At 42.3% G+C, this 14,224-nt stretch overlaps 1 protein-coding gene across 4 annotated transcripts in view; it reads right to left on the bottom strand.

Moving 5' to 3' along the window:
* Positions 1–439: 439 nt before the first annotated feature.
* Positions 440–14,224, bottom strand: part of COL19A1 (collagen type XIX alpha 1 chain) — a 762,134-nt gene continuing 748,349 nt past the window's right edge. For 3 of the 4 annotated variants that reach the window (XM_088471134.1, XM_088471139.1, XM_088471143.1), the window contains 2 exons: positions 7,502–7,579; positions 440–1,314 (listed from right to left, as the gene is read on the bottom strand). In XM_088471134.1, coding sequence (XP_088327260.1) covers positions 1,193–1,314; positions 7,502–7,579 — 200 coding nt within the window. In that variant the 3' untranslated portion in view covers positions 440–1,192. Of the gene's footprint in view, positions 1,315–7,501; positions 7,580–14,224 lie in introns of those variants that run through there. The other variant, XR_015878306.1, reaches the window with a different exon arrangement.

Here is a 14,224-nt window from a genome sequence, read left to right as displayed (position 1 = left end):
GTTTTGCCTTAATACTTTGCCAGGTCTAATTTATTCTATACACAAACACAGTTTAACAGTCAGTAACACAATTTTGTGCAAATATTGTCCAGCTTCTGGTGATACCATATCACTGTTTATTTTATTATATGCTGACTTTTTTGTTGCTTCTTGTTCCAGTGTTTTGTAGATAAGTAAAAAGGGGCATCTGTTTTATCTGTAAAACTCTGTTGTTTTGGAGCTCTTGTAACATTAGCCTAAGGGGTCTATTTACTAAGCAGTGTTAGGAGACAGAGTGAAAAGTGATAATAAAGTGATATGGTGCCAGCCAATCAGCTCCCAACTGTCATTTTTCAAACACAGCCTGTGAGATGACAGTTGGGAGCTGATTGGCTGGCACCTTATCACTGTCTTATCACTTTTCACTCTGTCTCCTAACACTGCTTAGTAAATAGACCCCTTAATCTGATTTGAAGGTATACAATCAAACTTTTTAGTACACTGTGATGTATATAACATACAAATACAAAATCTATTTTCATTAGATGTATACAAAATGTCACAGAGAATCTGTATGTTGCCTGTGATGAATGACAAAGAATAAACTTTAGAGAAGAGAAACTTAGAGGCTAAGATAAAATCCTCTAAAGACTTGTATGTGCAACCATAGAAGCTGGAGAAGTGTAGGCTAGTATTGTAATGTATTTTCCATACATTATGGCTCAAGTGAAGACAATTATAACCTTTAACAAAGTACGATATAACCAGTATGTTGCTAAAGACAACACACAATACCCAATTCATTACAGCACATTTCACTGAATATTTTCTTCTTTTTAATTAACAAAAAAAACCTATAAAATATGTATGTAATAAGTCTTTTTCTGATGTTAATGCAATCTGCCTTAATGTGCTGTTGTAATACAGAACACTTACCCATACCCTATAACACCCTTTCTTTAAGTGGCAAACTGGGTGCATTGCTCCATGGCAAAATAAAATAGTAGATGATTCTGCCGCTGAGAGTGGAAATAAGTCTTATACCACATATAAACTCCTTTGAGGCAGTTGAATCACCACAATGTTGACCCACTTTATGTCTGCATTGTGTCTCACTGTGCCACTTAGTAATGCATGGACAGCATTGCATGATGGTTCCTCCACATCTTCAATGTGCAGGGAGAACTGTTATCTTCATTAGATAAAGTCAGTGTTATTTTCCATTCAATCTTGCTCGCCCATGGGCAGTGGGATAGTAGCAGTCTGTTGGGTTACACCTTCCACCTATGCCAGGTTGTCCAGGAGGTCCTTGAGTGCCAGAAGGACCTTGTTCACCTAAAGAAAAAGTGATATTGTTTTCTATAAAACATGATTGCACCCAAACTTACGTCACTATTAGTTTTAAAAGAGTGGGGAGGCCTGGCCATCCATCATAGAGGTCATAGGGGTCTATGTATCAAGCAGTGAAAAGCATGGAGAAGTGGACCAGTGGAGAAGTTGTCCACAGCAACCAATCAATTCCTACCTTTTATTTTATAGACTGTACTTTATAAATGCTACTTCAAAGCGGATTGGTTGCTATGGGTAACTTTTCCACTGGTCCACTTCTCCATGCTTTTCACTGCTTGATAATAGCCTGCAGACAACATGGATTCTACAGTGCATGGTCTGTTCATCCAGATAACTGACCCTGTAATAAGGTCACAATGTAATTTGAGAACACTGTTTGAAACCTGACATTAGAAAAGGTGGGGCTATCTGGCAGTGGAACCCACCGGGGATTTCCCCTGTACCCCTGAGGGTCAGTCCGACCTTGCCCCTGAATGAGAACTTGACCAAGCATGCTCAAGGTCTCAGTATTGATACTTTACAGGTGCCATATTAGGTAGAGCAAGAAGTGTGGGATATAGAAGTTGTCAGGGCTCTGCCGGGGATCCGTTTTTGACGAACCAGGCCGCTCCGCTTCAGCCTCATCCGATTTGCTTCGTGTGCGCCAGGGGACCCGATCTGTTGGTCAGTATGTAGTTCAGTTTCAAACCCTGGCATCTGAGCTAAAGTGGAACGAGGAAGCTCTCAAGGCATCCTTCCTCCATGGACTATCAGAAAGGATGAAGAACGAGTTGGCCTCCAGAGATTTACCGGAGTCCTTTGCTGATGTCATCTCCCTCTGCATCAAGATCGACCTTCGCCATCGGGAACGCTGGGCTAGTAGAGGCAGGGGGGAATGCTTTCAGGTCCGTACTCCTCCTGTGAACCAGTCTTCTCTCTCTCCTAGTAGTGAAGAAGAACCCATGCAGGTCAATAAGTCCAAGCTTACAGCTGTAGAACGCAACAGGCATTTCCAAAGTAAATTATGTATTTATTGTGCTGCTCCCGACCACATTTTGAAGAATTGTCCTCTGCTTGCGGGAAATGCGAGACCCTGACTGAAGTAGGGAGCATTCAGTTAGGGGTTATGTCCAAGTCATCCCAAATAACAGACAGTCTTCTACCAGTGTCGCTTTCCCATGGGTCCAGGACAAAGAGGGTTAAAGCTCTAATTGATTCCGGAGTGGCAGGCAATTTCATTTCAGATACTCTCGTCCTGTCGTTCCATTACCCAATAAACTAGTACTCTCCGGCTTAGATGGTAAAACAGTGCTAGGAGAATCTCTTTCTTCTCTCTCCCATCCAGTATCCATCAAGATTGGATGTCTTCATCAGGAGTGGCTGGAATTATTTGTGTTACCTAAATCTCCCTATGAGCTGGTGTTGGGGCTACCCTGGTTAAAAAAGCACAACCCTGTGTTCAATTGGAATAAGATGCAAATTTTGTCCTGGGGATCAAGTTGTTTACAGAAGTGTTTGACCAAGATGGTTCCTTTGCGTAAGTTAACCACAGTTACCTGTCCATCCGAGATGTTCTCTCCACCCTCTATCTCTGTGGGTCCCTCTCAGTCCAATTTACCAGAACCCTACCAGGATTTTGCTGATGTATTCTGCGAACAAGCGGCAGATAAACTCCCTCCGCATCGACCATGGGATTGTGCTATTGACCTGCTTCCGGGGAAGACCCCTCCTCGGGGCCGTGTTTATCCATTATCTGTTCCTGAGACTACCGCTATGGCAGAGTACATTAAGGACAACCTTGCTAAAGGATTTATCCGGCCGTCATCCTCTCCTGCTGGAGCAGGGTTCTTCTTCGTAGAAAAAAAGGACGGAGGGCTCCGCCCTTGTATAGATTATCGGGGCCTAAACCAAATTACGATAAAGAATCCACTACCCTTGATTTCCGAACTTTTCGACAAGGTCCGAGGAGCTCAGTTTTTCACCAAACTAGACTTACGCGGGGCCTACAATTTAATTCGAATAAAGGCAGGGGATGAGTGGAAAACCGCTTTTAATACTAGGGATGGACACTTCGAGTACCTGGTAATGCCTTTTGGACTGTGTAACGCGCCAGCTGTATTTCAAGGTTACGTCAACGAGATTTTTCGGGGCATTCTCTATAAATTTGTGGTAGTTTATCTCGATGATATTTTAATTTTTTCTACAAACTTACAAGACCATCATCGGCATGTACTAGAAGTGTTGTCTCGTCTCCGAAATCATTGTCTCTTTGGAAAGTTGTCAAAATGCCTCTTTAATCAGACCTCGGTACCCTTCCTGGGGCATATAATCTCTGGAAAAATTCTTCAAATGGACCCTGATAAACTGAAAGCTATTGCCGATTGGCCTCAGCCTACTTCATTGAAAGCTACTCAACGTTTCTTGGGTTTTGCAAATTATTATAGGAGGTTCATTCCACATTTCTAAACATTGGTCTCTCCTATCACTTCTCTCACAAGGAAGGGAGCCAGCCCATCCTCTTGGCCTGATCCAGCAATACAAGCTTTTAAAAAATTAAAAATTGCATTTTCCACAGCCCCAATTCTCCGCCAGCCTCAGCTGGATCAACCATTTACGGTAGAAGTGGACGCATCCTCTGTTGGAATTGGGGCCGTATTGTCTCAGATCGCTGAAGATGGGAAGATCCACCCCTGCGGATTCTTCTCCTGGAAATTCTCTCCCGCAGAGAAAAATTATATTATTGGAGATCAGGAACTATTAGCTATACGCTTGGCACTAGAGGAATGGCGTTATCTTCTGGAAGGAGCTAGATTTCCAGTTACGATCATTACAGACCAAAAGAACCTAACTTATCTACAAACTGCTGATAGATTGAATGCCAGGCAGGCCCGATGGTCTCTTTTTTTTCCAGGTTCAATCTAAGGCTTCAATTTCAACCAGGCATTTTAAACAAAAAAGCGGATGCTCTCTCCCGTTCTTTTATGACTATGGTAGAGGAAGAGGACCATCCGCAGATACGTCCAATTCTTGATCCAATTGTTTTCGCTCCTACACAGATATCCTCTCCGCCTCCGGGAAAAATTTTTGTTATCCCCAGTTTACGTAAAAAACTGTTGACATGGGCTCACGCTTTGTTATTTGCTGGTCATACAGGAATCACTAAAACTTACCAATTCCTACTACGTTCCTACTGGTGGCCCACCATGAAGGGAGATGTCAGAGAATATGTCCTGTCCTGTATTAAATGTGCGCAGCATAAGACACCTCGCAGGAGGGTGATGGGTCCATTACGCCCATTACCGGTTCCAGTTGCCCCATGGACTCATATCTCTATGGACTTCATTTCCGAGCTACCTCGATGCAAGGGACACAATACGGTATGGGTGGTCGTGGATCGCTTCTCAAAAATGGCACATTTTGTTCCTCTGGTTGGTCTTCCATCGGCTCCTCAATTGGCTAAAATATTCATCCGGGATATCTTCAGATTACACGGTCTCCCTAAGGAGATAATCTCTGATCGTGGGGTCCAATTCGTGGCCAAATTTTGGAGAGCCCTGTGCAATACATGTGGAGTTAAATTAAAATTTTCTTCAGCATACCACCCTCAAACGAATGGTCAAACCGAAAGGGTTAATCAAGAACTTGAGACCTTCATCAGGCTTTTTGTATCATCTTCTCAGGATGATTGGGTGGACCTTTTACCATGGGCAGAATTTTCTCACAATTTTAAGTATCATTCGTCATCCAAGTCCACACCCTTCTTCACTGTCTTCGGTAGACATCCCCGAGTCCCTGACTTCGAACATCTTCCAGCGGTAGAAATTCTGGCAGCAGTCAAGGAGATTGAGTCATTTTCAACCCTGTGGAATAAGATTCACCATTCCTTGGTACAATCCTCAAAGAATTACAAGAGATTTGCCGATAGGAAACGTTTGGCTGTTCCCTTTTTAAAAGTTGGGGATAGGGTTTGGTTATCTTCCAAGAACATTCGTTTGAAGGTACCCACGATGAAACTTGCTCCACGCTTTATTGGCCCCTATCGCATCATTAAGATGTTCCCTTTTTAAAAGTTGGGGATAGGGTTTGGTTATCTTCCAAGAACATTCGTTTGAAGGTACCCACGATGAAACTTGCTCCACGCTTTATTGGCCCCTATCGCATCATAAAGATAATCAATCCAGTAGTGTATAAGTTGGAACTTCCTCCACAAATGAAAATCTGCAATACATTCCATATTTCTCTTTTACGTCCTCTGGTGCTCAATCGATTTCAAATTGTTCCTCCCAAATTGCCTCAAGTACAGACTTTACAGGGTACTGAGTTTGAAGTGGAGAAGATCTTGGATTCACGCCTTAAGTTTAATACTCTTCAATACCTCATCGATTGGAGGGTCTATGGTCCCGAAGAAAGGGCTTGGGTCAAGGCTTCCGATTTGCATGCTCCACGGTTGGTCCGAGACTTCCATAGGAAATTTCCAAATAAGCCTATGGGGTGTTCGGTGCCCACCCTGAAAGGGGGGGTACTGTCAGGGCTCTGCCGGGGATCTGCGCGGCCTTATATCCTCGCCGGCTTCCTTTGATCTCCCGGGCGGTCGGGCAGCTGGCCCGGCGGCTGAGAGGACGCTGAGCATTCTCCCCTGTGCGTAGGGGACTGTGGGCGGTCCGGTGTCTGGACTCGCGGTTCCCGGCATGGGCGCCGCCATGTCAGTCGGCCCATGTGACTGTACTTCAGGCCTGGGATAGGTGAGCGTCAGCTGATCGCTGTGCACCTATCAAAGGGTTCTGTGAGGTATATAGCCTGCTTCCACCTTTCTGCAAACTGTCTGAACAACGGTTGTCTCCTAGTCCCTAGTTGAGTTCCGGTCCAGGTTCCTGGCGTTCTATTTCCTCTACAGTGTGTTCCATCTCTGCCTGTGTGCCAAGGCGTTACTGTGATCCCTGTGCAACAGTGAGTTACCATCTGCCTGTGTGCTAAACGTGTCTCTAGTGAACTTCTTGCAACAGTGTATTACCATCTGCCTGTGTGCTAAACGTGTCTCTAGTGAACCTTGTGCAACAGTGAATTACCATCTGCCTGTGTGCTAAACATGTCTCTAGTGAACCTTGTGCAACAGTGAATTACCATCTGCCTGTGTGCTAAACAAGTCTCTAGTGAACTTCATGCAACAGTGTATTACCATCTGCCTGTGTGCTAAACAAGTCTCTAGTAAACCAGGTGCAACAGTTAATTACCAGCTGCCTGTGTGCTAAACGAGCCTCTAGTGAACTTCATACAACAGTGAATTACCATATCTGCCTGTGTGTTAAACGTGTCACTAGTGAACTTTGTGCTACAGTATTGCCAGACTTCTTTACGTTGTTTGTGGATCACTCCACAGTGCCTTAAACCTTAGGCATCTCTTATTAGGGCCACGGTTATTTGTGTCTCCAATTCCCACTGAGCTCGGGTACCTGGTCAAAGGACCGCGACCTGCTCACAGGGTGCAGCTAAGCCCAAATCCCGATTGGAGGGGTCACTGGCGAACACCATCCTGTGGGTTAGACTCCGCACCATTGCCCAGGTCTCGTCAACACTCGAGAGCTGTGGATGAGGAGAACATATATCCAGGCCCCTCGCCTTCGTTTCCTCCCGCAACCCGGACCCAGAGTTTCCACTCCCCCAGCGCCAAGCGTGACAGAAGTTTATGGCTAGAGCTGAAGCCAAGGAACACAGCCTATATCTTCCAGCTATTTATTTGAATAATGTATTGTCAATTCATGTGTTGCATTGTATTTGAGATGTCAAGTAGCTTATATTGACACCTATCAATGTGCTGGAAGGATGAACTACCATGCAAGTGAGCATATGGTAAATACATTTTCATAATTTTAATGCTTAATGTAACTATAACAATAATTAAAATTATTACACAAAGCAGTACCTAAAGGCCAGTTTAGTATTCTCTGCTTAATATTATTATAGTATTAACAGATAAATTACCAGGATGGCCATTACTGAAATGACTTGTACAGTACATACGGTGTAACATTACTTTTGCAGAAGTATGAGAACATGTAATAGAAAGGAATAGACTTCAATTAACCATAGTGTTTGACTCACAGACAAATTTTATAACATTGTTTTAGAAAAGGTCAATAAAGCTATTTCAGCAAAGAAATCCAGAAAAACATAGGAAGCAATGTGAAGCGATTACCTATTGGTCCTGTGAGGCCAGGGCTCCCTGGAAGACCAATTCCGAATTCACCTCTCTCACCTTTCTGTCCTCGTAAACCTATTAAAAAGAAGAAAGACATAATACATGAACACTGAATGTGAACGGAATTCCTCTTTACCTGCTTCCATATTTCTCTAATGTAACTTGACACCAATAACAAAAGCTTATAAGATAGTAAATAAAATGCACTGTGGGCCAACACTAAGCCATAATGTTCTTCAGCTGACTGACTGACTTACGTAAACACAACAACATTTAGTAAGCCAGGCAGTTTTAGACATAAAAATATAACTGAACCAATTAGTCAAATGGGTCACCATAAGGTGCAGATTTATGTTGAGTTTTTTTAAATCTTCAGGGAAAAACATAATACAGAAAACCAAGTGTACTGTGTGTTAGTGAGGATCAGAGGTGATTCGCAACAAGAGTCACAACAAGATCACATTATAAATGGACTAAAAAACTGCTATACTGTATATCAAACTATAAAAAAAATGAAAATAAAAATCACAATTCAAAATGCTATATACAGTATGAATAAAGCTCACTTAAGCATGAAAGACTTGTAAAATTATTCTAGACACCAATATCATAAATGAGTAAAATTGAATGAAATAACCTTGTTTTTTTGCATAAACAATGCATAAAAAGAAATAAGCAAATACCTTTGGTTCATTCATGATTTTGCCTGTTTATGACACTGTGGAACTGGTCCTATTAATGTTTTGCATACATTTACCCTTTTAGAATGCTAGGTAGATTACGCATCACCTATAAAGTGTCTTACAGGAAATAGTCACAAAGAGGACAAAGTAGCATCAGATCACGGGGATATGTAACATAAATCTGGAGCATTCATATATCTTGTTAAGGTTATGAGTTCTAGGGTCTATAATTTGGAGACAGAAACCTTTGTGACCTGATATTTGCAAAGTCCTTTAATCCCCTGGGTTCCTTTACTCTGTCAGCTGCTATACAACTACTATTCCAAGCTGTCTATACAAAGTACTTTACTAATGAAGTAAATATAGATTCTGTATTCAATGAAATTAGAATTTAAATTTCAAAGAAATCCTGAATAATAGAACATTCCTGGGAAAAACATGGCCACATACTGTAGGAGCCCTAATTACTATGGCCATATGTATTGGAAGATTGATGTTAGAAAGCACATGAGTACTCTCCATAAAGATCCACACACAGGATGCAATGCCAACATGGAAGTGAAAAACTAAAATTACAACATATAATCCTGATATCAATGAATAACGTTAATTAGCAATAAACATGTATCTAAGTAAGCATTTGTTAAAAAGCACAGAAATTTATATTTTTTCTTCAATTTAATAAAATATTGTGTTTGAATCCCATAATCTCCAAAACACAAAGTAACCTTCTACTGTAACTCATGCAGAATTTTCACATATTCTTGTTTTTCCCCAGTCCACGTAACTTTAGAGCATCACGTTCTGCTTCTGACTGGTCTCCATAAACCTTTTTTCCACCCAACATAAAAAGTAAAGTTTCAGGCCTTTGGTGCTCAGCGAACAGAGGAAAATTGAAAGTGAAAGGCTGGGAGTGACCATGCGGTACAGTCAATCCATGTAACTTGAACTAAAATGTGCTCTGGCAGATTTCTGTCAAGTGTAGCCTACAGCAGCATAGCTGCATTCGCAGTGTGAGAGTGTACTGGGAAGCAAGAAAGCAGGTGTATTGAGGATCTAAAAACAGTACTTTTACCTGACAGATATCTACATTCATCTCTGCTGTATATGTAACAAAGCTCATGTCTCATGCACGCATGCTGCATTTTAATGCATTCGTTAGCTTGGTACCTAACATGTTGACAGTACATGCATATTACAGTTATGCAAGCAGATACTTCATAACTTCACAAAACACCTCAAACCCTCTGGTAAAGAAATAAAGGATTTTACATTTTATCACATTAGAGCTTCAAATACAGTGGTGCTTTTATTTGTGTCAATAAAAGCAAAACAAAATCTATTTTGAGCCAGTTACAGTCTGTATGTTGTCTTTATTACTCTTTATTGCTGTTCATTGCTACTTTATGACATTAACAATTTCCATAAAAAAATGTTACATATAGTATAATTAATTACACTGACGTGATGAATAAGGAGAACACTAAAAAGTCATATTTAAACATTTTGAGTGTGTACTATGAGGGAGAAATATAGTTATTGCTATTTTTTTTCAATAGCAGTAAGTACTGAGTTATATTGTGTATATGATATTCACAAATCAAGTTCATTTAAGCATAAATGCCTGTGAATATGTGTATGAATGAGCAGCAGACAGGCTATTACTTAATTTAGGCACTTTTGAGTGATATTGTGAGTTATATATTAGTATCTCTGTTTTGGGAATTGAATAACCCTCCAATATCAAATAACATGTGGCCTCATAAATGTACAGTACATGGCCACAAACCGCATTAGTGTCTCATGTTTATTCCAAAATGGAACAAGGGTGAATTAAAAATGTTATCTTAGCTATAGGTCACATCTATATATATTTACATCATACTAAATGTTGGTGCCTCAGCTTGCATGCTAATGATGTGAAGTGAGCTTGGTGTTAGAGAGTTTTATATTAACATGATACACTAAGACACTCTAGGTTTATAATGCTGTAGAGAATTGTGGTACAACTTAAATAAATAAAAACAAACCAAAACTGTAATAAAAGCAAAGTGAGTTTGCAGTGAAATGTAGAAACTAAAAGGTATACAGTATTGTGGTAGCTTTTTAGAAAAGTACATTTTAAGCAACATACTTGTATAGCCATAGGACTTTCATAATGAAAAAAAATAAAAAAATGTTTTGTATGCAAGGCATCTTAATATTTTACTAGAAACAGAACAAAGTACCAAACAAAGTACAAAATTCAGACCAATTTCAAAAGCTTTAAATTAAATTTGAGTGTAAGGAACACTGGCCCTCATTCAGACCCACTCGCGAGCGGCTGTCCGCTCGCATGTGGGTCGATGGTCCCCACTGCGCATGCGCACGACGGAGGGAGCTCCGTCGTGCGCATGCGCGAGACCCGATGAGCGAAGGACTTTCCTTCGCTCGGAGTGTCTCATCAAAGGGGGCGTGCTGTCGATGGTGACTGACAGCACGCCCCCTTTGGTGGGCGTGCCGGGGGCGTGCCTGCCAGACGGAGGCGTTCCCATGGAACGCCTACCGTCTGAAGCCGACCCCACTGACATCACTAGTGATGTCAGTGGGAGTGATTTTGGCTCTGATAGAGCCAAAATCACTCCTAGCCTTGCGGTTGAAAAACCCAACCGCAGGCTTTTGCTCGCAGTTTCGATGGACGCGATGGTCAAGACCATCGCGACCATCATTTTGCACGCTCGTATATGCTGTGGGTGGTGACCCACAGCTATACGAGCGTCCAGGAGGACGCTCCATATTAATGGAGGTGGGCCCTGATTCAGAGCGAGCGCTCTGGTCAGAGCGTCCGGCTCTGAATCAGGGCCACACTTCCTATGTTTCTTATAGTGGCACAATGCTTTCCCCTATTTGCTTAGACAATCCCTTCACCTACAGATTGATATCAATATTGACATTGTTAACAATGTATAGGTGATCAGTAGCTTTCTGAATAACAAACATACCGAACAGAAAAAGCATAACAGCAAAATAATTACATTTAAATTAAAATTATTCAGTTTTCCTAATGAAACAATCTGAAATAGAACTTATAATGTACACAAATTGAGAAGTTTGGCAGTTCCATTCAGTAGTTAATTTGACTATTAATTAATAGTCCTAAGACTTGTGTCTTAATTTTGTAAATATATACCTGTTGTACTGTACAGTAGATGATTATACCCCCATTTAATGAGAGAAGATAATGCACAGACTTTGCGGACTTGTTACTACATTTTTCTGAACGTTATTTTATTTGGTGTCATGTTATGTTTTTCCCACATTTATGACGACTAAAAGTGTACCACACCATAGACAGACCCTTGTAAGATTTATTTGGGAAAATGCAATTATAATCTGATGTCCAAGGGAACGCGATACAGATAACAAGTAAAGCTAGAGTAAAGAGAGTATGCTAGGGCAGCAATGATTCATTTGTTTGTAGCTGAGACACAATTTCCTTACAGTCTATAGTATACATAAGCTGTATTTGCATGTTAATAAGGCATACTGTCTTTGTTTTTGAATTCTGACCTTGAGGGATTAAAAATGTATTCAGGTATAGTTATGTATTTTGTCACACTGCTTGCCCACATTCCCTGAGAAAATAACATCTTCACAACAATACAGTAAACACCAAATGTAAATAAATGAAAACTAATGCAAAAAAAGATAATGAGACATTTACTTAGCCAACAATCTGACATGTGTCCCACAGTTGGATAATTAAAGCACAGCATACTAAAATGTTGCATGTAATTTATTAAGTCAGCAAAGAGGCATAAATGGATAATACTCATGGTAGTGTCTTATACATAAGTGTACTGCGATGCTATTAGGCTAGCACTGACCAATACTTGTGCACATCAATGCAATTATTTATATTGCATGAATGTGGATGGCTTTGATTCTGTGAGCCAGAAGCAGATTCTAGAAATTGCTAATGAACTTTAATTGTAAATCTAATTGTAATCTAAAGTAATATAATCAAATCTATCTATCTTTCCATCCATCCATAAGCATAACTACCATTGGGCAGGATATGCGGTTGCTATGGGGCCTGGGCTAAAGAAGGCCCGCCACTCCCCTTGCACCCATTCATGCTACACTGCAACAGTAACAGTCACAAAACTAGGTGATGCTACGTGTGAGGTGGCATGGATGTCCCAACAGGGCAGGCAGCACCGCAGCAGAGTCAGATTAAGGGTCGGCGCTAGGGCACATGTTCCGGGCTCCACTCTCTTAGGTGCTGCATTTGTCTGCTATGCACCACAGAGCATGAGGAGGGGGGGAGGCAAGCTGGATGAGGAGAGACGGTAATGGATTTTGTAGGACTGCGCTCTGCTGTATGGGCAGAAGTGGTGTGTGAATAGGTTGAAAGGTGTGGTTGTTCAGTGAGTCGGGTGCTGCACTTCCTGATCACAGGCGTACCGGGTCCTGCATATAATTGGATAGAGACGTTAGGGGACGGTAGGTGTGCTCGTCCTGTGGCTGCCCTCCTGCCAACCGGAGGTCCCCATGTGGATGAGGTGCTTCGGGTGGTGCAGGCCATGGGTCTGGAGAGTGGGCGTAGTGGGGTCTCCAACGCATTTCGGCAGGGGTTCTGCCTTCTTCAAGGAGGTAAAGACTGTCAACCAAAGGTCCAGCAGGGGTAACATGCCGGTCTATTGAACCGCACGGAAAGGAGCCCCCTGAAAGGGTCGACCCACCTCCCCAGTCTCTCCTTATCTCTCACCCACCTCCACACCCACCTTGTGCCCAGGACTACATAGGAGAAGCATTGTGACTACTCCAATAAAACAGTTCACTTCCACTTTGTGTCTGCCTCTCTCATTCTTTCGGCCCACCCCTCACCACACCATACACACCAGCATCCACATACACAATCCAACACTCCCCAACTACCATTGCAGCCACAGGGCGAGCGTACCTTCCATCCACTAACGTCTCTATCCAATTATACACAGGATGAGGAGAGGGCAGGCCAGATGAAGAGAGATATCAGACAGAATGAGTTGAGGGGATGGACTGGACTAGCAGTTGGGTGACCAGATGAGGAGTAATAGTTGGCTGTAGGAGTAGCGGAAGCAACGTTACAAGAAAAGAGAGAAGATTTGCTGGGGGAAGGGGGTTTAGGAAGGACAGCAGCAGGGGCAGGGCCCAAGGGACTTACAGGAGAAGAGTTAGCTGACCGGAGAGGACAGCAACTTAGTGGTTACAGCTGGATCAGAGGGGTTTAGCTGGGGGGGGATGAAGGACAGCAGAAGAGATGGTACAGACAGAACAGAGAGGTTAGTGGGGGGGGGTGAAGGACAGCAGAAGTGATGGTACAGACAGAACAGAGAGGGTTAGCTGGGGGGATGAAGGACAGCAGAAGGGATGTATAGACAGAACAGAGAGGGTTAGCTGGGGGGATGAAGGACAGCAGTAGGGATGGTACAGACAGAACAGAGAGTGTTATCTGGGGGGATGAACGACAGCAGTAGGGATGGTACAGACAGAACAGAGAGGGTTAGCTGATAGAGAGAGGCATAAGGAAGCAATAAGGAGGAAACAGAGGGAGGGATGAGAGTAAACATAAAGATAAAGAAGGGAAAGAGCAGGATGTCAAGGATGGAGTAAACTGATGGGATAATGTTGTGTTCTGTATTTGATAACTAAATAGAAAAAATAGGAAGACTTTACAGGCTCAGAAAATGGTGTCTTTGACCTAGACTACTACTAAATAACCGGGACTAAAGGCCTGATTCAGAGATGGACACAAATCCAATATTTTTGCAGTTGACTGATGTTTTAATTACTGCACATTCGTCGGAGACGCATGGCGTCACTCACAGTGAGATTTTGTTTGCAAAGTGATTGACAGGCAGGGTCTGTTTCTGGGCGGCAACAGGGTGGTGCTTACTCAAACGCAGGCGTATTTCAACCAATTTCGGGACCTTCCTCAGAAGTTCAATAATTGACTGATATGCGTCCGATGGTACATCTTTGTATGCATTCCATTAGATTTGCATAGCTGCCG

The sequence above is a fragment of the Taudactylus pleione genome, unplaced genomic scaffold (genome assembly GCF_031769625.1).
Source record: "Taudactylus pleione unplaced genomic scaffold, aTauple2 ptg000015l, whole genome shotgun sequence".
Lineage (NCBI taxonomy): Eukaryota > Metazoa > Chordata > Amphibia > Anura > Myobatrachidae > Taudactylus > Taudactylus pleione.
Note: the sequence above shows the minus strand (reverse complement) of the source record. Positions and strands in the feature narration are given on the sequence as shown.